At 41.1% G+C, this 3785-nt stretch overlaps 1 protein-coding gene across 1 annotated transcript; it reads right to left on the bottom strand.

Moving 5' to 3' along the window:
- Window positions 1-1342: 1342 nt before the first annotated feature.
- LOC104452399 (peptide-N4-(N-acetyl-beta-glucosaminyl)asparagine amidase A) lies at window positions 1343-3130 on the bottom strand. Its single transcript, XM_010066858.3, has one exon. The coding sequence runs from the start codon at window positions 3128-3130 to the stop codon at window positions 1343-1345; it is 1788 nt and encodes a 595-aa protein (XP_010065160.1).
- Between the last annotated feature and the right edge of the window lie 655 nt (window positions 3131-3785).

Genomic DNA, 3785 nt, shown 5'->3' with positions numbered 1-3785 from the left:
ATGGGTTTTATAAATTGGGAATTTTTTTAATATCTATATTACTTTGAACTTTACTATTATAAACCCATTTACTAAATATAATTAACTCATGTAATAACTCAACCCATCAAAATGAGTTGAGAAATAGGTTTATGACCCATTTTAATAGATTTAACAATTAAGCCCCTTATAGCTTTAAAAGATGGAAAGTTGTGCTCAAACGGTGTTCGAGAGATCTGTTTATTTAAGAGCTATTGGATTGGGATTAGCTAATAGGATTTGAGGAAACCAAATTAAGTAGAACTCAAGAAATAGATCTACCCGACAAGGATGTTTAGATCTATCCTTGATATTTTTATATTGAGATCAAATAAGGATGTTTAAAGGATAGTCACATACAAATAGATAAATAGAAAAATAAGGGGTCAAGATCAGACCCGTTTAATCCAATAATGTCCTGTTCACTTCTCTGGTTATTGGGCCTAAGCACCGCGCCATGGTATCAACGAACGATCCGATCCATGTACGAAGCACTATTCCCCCGACGTCCTCTCATTCTTGCTCTTCTTAATTAGTAATATATATATATATATATATATATATATATATTGTGAATAATGAGGGAAAAGGCGATTTTAGCAAATTTTAGAGAAATTAGGGATAATGACACAAATAATTCTTGCATTTTAGTTGTATGTGCAATTTGGTCCATAAACTTTTAATTTGTTCATGTGATTTTTAAACTTTAGCCCAATATACAATATGATCTATGAACTTTTAATTTGTTTCTTGTAGCTTAAACATTTTCATATAGTTCAAGCAATGTATTGAATATGTATCAAAACTTTATAGATAATATAATCACGATACCAATTTTTGCCTCGAATAATAACTTCAAGAATTGTCGTATGATTTCATCATCTCGTTTTTCACTAAAAGAAAAAACTTATTTTCCCTTCTTGCTCGCTTGAATTGTTACACACGCATTTAGGTGAATAAAGGAGGCATCGACATTCATGAAATATGACTGTATGTAACCCCCTTTAGGCCGATTGGCATGAAAATTGCATGTTTGAGCCAACATAGATCATCATACTTTCTCAGTTAAAAATTTCATGACATGAGAAGAGCGGGACTATTGATCAACTTTGACGGACGTTTGAAATCGATTTTGAGCCGAATACTATACAGCAATGCCGGGGCCACAGAAAATGAAACTACAAAAGTGCTTGACGACATACATACTTGACTTTGAATGGTCTTTATTTTGGACACATGAAGAAACCGAAAGATGAGATGACAAAAAGGTCTAAAGCATCCCCATGCAATTAAATAAGATAAAGCCCTGAGTGCGAAAAGGCCATCATCTGTCATGTGGGGACGCGTGATGAGACTCTGCTCCGTTCTTACATCCTTCGACAATGTCATCATCAAGAATTCTGAAATTTGAGCTACTCACATTTCTGAAGTAGCAGAGTTCACTGCCATCATACTTGTACACTAGCTGAGTACTGACGAAGCCGCCGACTGCCACGTTGTTTTTCACTGTCACGTAACTCTGCCCGCTCTGCACATTGCTCAATGAGCTACCCGAGCGCTTGGAGCCAGAATCTCCATGCCTTTTCTCGTTAAAAGCCAACGTGATGTTCGCAGTAAATGAGGAAGTGTCATTTCCTTGATCCACGTAGTTGTTGTATAAATAAAACGGGAAATCTCTGTACACTTGAATGGATGCAAGGGTAGAGGACCGCTTCGTAGCAACAACGCTGTCGTTGAATTGGATCAGCTGTTCAATAATTTGCAGATTTGCTTGATTCCCCCTGACCATCACGTTACTGTAATTAAATTCTTGCTTCCAAGTGGTCGTGATTTTCCCATATGATGACTTCACCCACCCACTGGACGATATGGACCGGCTGGCCCCAGTCAAAAGCTTCCCATCCAAGCCCTTGAAATCCAACGCCGAAGAAACAGTAGGAGGCAGACAATCGGAAGTCAGAAGCTTCCCTGCAGTTTTCGTGCTCTTATCATCCAGCCAAAGATGCAGATTCGCGTCAATGTACCACACGTTCAAAGCGTTTGTGACGTTGAAGCCAAATTCATGGAGCTTTCCATCTAATATCTTTGCTAGAGATGGCGTAATCTCAATGTCGTATGTAGGGAGATCAAATGATCCAATGCCGGTGATGGGGATCCACAAAAGAGGATCGATCCCTCCTGTGTATACCACCGTGAAAGGCCAAACTGCACCGACTACCTCACCGTCGAGACTCACGACAACCTCCCTGAAAGGGCCATTCCCGTCCACCTCCGTAAGATTATTGGCCTCAATATACTCATTGGGGAGATTCCCATACCAAAACTCATCATTCTCATGGAAAGACACATAAACCTCTAGCACTGCCCTGTAGACATTCAGGGGAACTTGAAACTCCTTCGTCTCTGTATCAGTAGCATTCTCGATTTCAAACCACAACCCATCATCCAACGGCAAGTTTCTTGAAATGGGCAAGATCAGATCCGCATTCGAACCATACCCAGGAACCGAATTCCTCGCATTTCCCACATCCGCCACCAGATGCTCGTCATCAGCAGGGTAAAAACGAAACTTTATCTTGACATGGTAAACCCCTGTATAGGTGCTATCCACAATATTGCGAAGGGAAACGGCAAGAGTACCGTTCTTCATGAGCAACGAATAGTACCTGGTAATGTCCTTCTCGACCGTCCAAACAATTCCCGTAGCACTCGGCTCGGCAGTGCAGCTCCTGAGAAGTTCAACCCCGCCGAGCCAAACCCCGACGATCCGGTCATATTGCTTGCCTTTGCAGGTGGCGCTCCATTCAAGCACAATCTTGGAGAATCTCTGCGAATAACAAGTCGATGGCAGGGTGTAATTGGCAAGAACCGGGGGCTTCCCGTATGTGTGTGCAAAGTCATGTTGTAAAGCTAGGTACGAGCAAGGTTTGGTTTTGGGTAGCTTGATGGGCCTGGTGACTTCGAAGTAGCGAGTGGGTGAGCCGGCGGAGTGGGTGTGAAGTTCGGGTCCAGCAACAAGGGACGATCGGCGGAGCTTACTCCAGTGGACATTCGCGGCGGAGAGAGAGGAGAGATAGAGGAACAGAAGGAGGAAGGAGAGAGAGGAAGCCATGGATGGTAGTTCAGGGACTGCTCTTGCTTTTTGTAGTGAACGTTTTGTCTTTGGAGTCTTCGTTTCGTGTGGAAGGAGTAGAGCAAACAATGCAAAATGCTGTTCAGGTTAAAGGAATCAAAATTCACATCATTGCTTGGGTTCAAATCATCGCAGTAGAGAAGACAATGCGATGCACGATTCAGGATAATGGAATCAAGTTCAAACCATCACTGGGGTTCAAGCAATCACAATAGAGAAAATGATCCGATCTGCTATTCAAGTTAATGGAATCAAAATTCAAACCATCGCTAGGGTTCAAGCTATCACAGTAGAGAAGACAATGCAATGCGCTGTTTGGGTTAATGGAATCAAGTTCAAACCATCGCATGGTTTGAATTGTGCCAGTTCAACACATAATCTAGGGATTGACCGACATAGTATTGGTCCTCAATTTTTGGAACCAAGGATTGACTTTGCTAAGCCTAGAACCGAGGATTAGACCAATCCTATTGGTTCAGTCTGATTTTAGGATCAATTCATGACCAATCGATAATTTTTTTTATTTCATTTTTTTTTGTATTTTCTGAAAAGACAAACCTATTATTTAAAATTACATATCCATCAGGAATTGCTCTTGCTTTTTGTAGTGAACTTTTTGTCTTCAGAGTCTTCG

The sequence above is a fragment of the Eucalyptus grandis genome, chromosome 6 (genome assembly GCF_016545825.1).
Source record: "Eucalyptus grandis isolate ANBG69807.140 chromosome 6, ASM1654582v1, whole genome shotgun sequence".
Taxonomy (NCBI): domain Eukaryota; kingdom Viridiplantae; phylum Streptophyta; class Magnoliopsida; order Myrtales; family Myrtaceae; genus Eucalyptus; species Eucalyptus grandis.
Note: the sequence above shows the minus strand (reverse complement) of the source record. Positions and strands in the feature narration are given on the sequence as shown.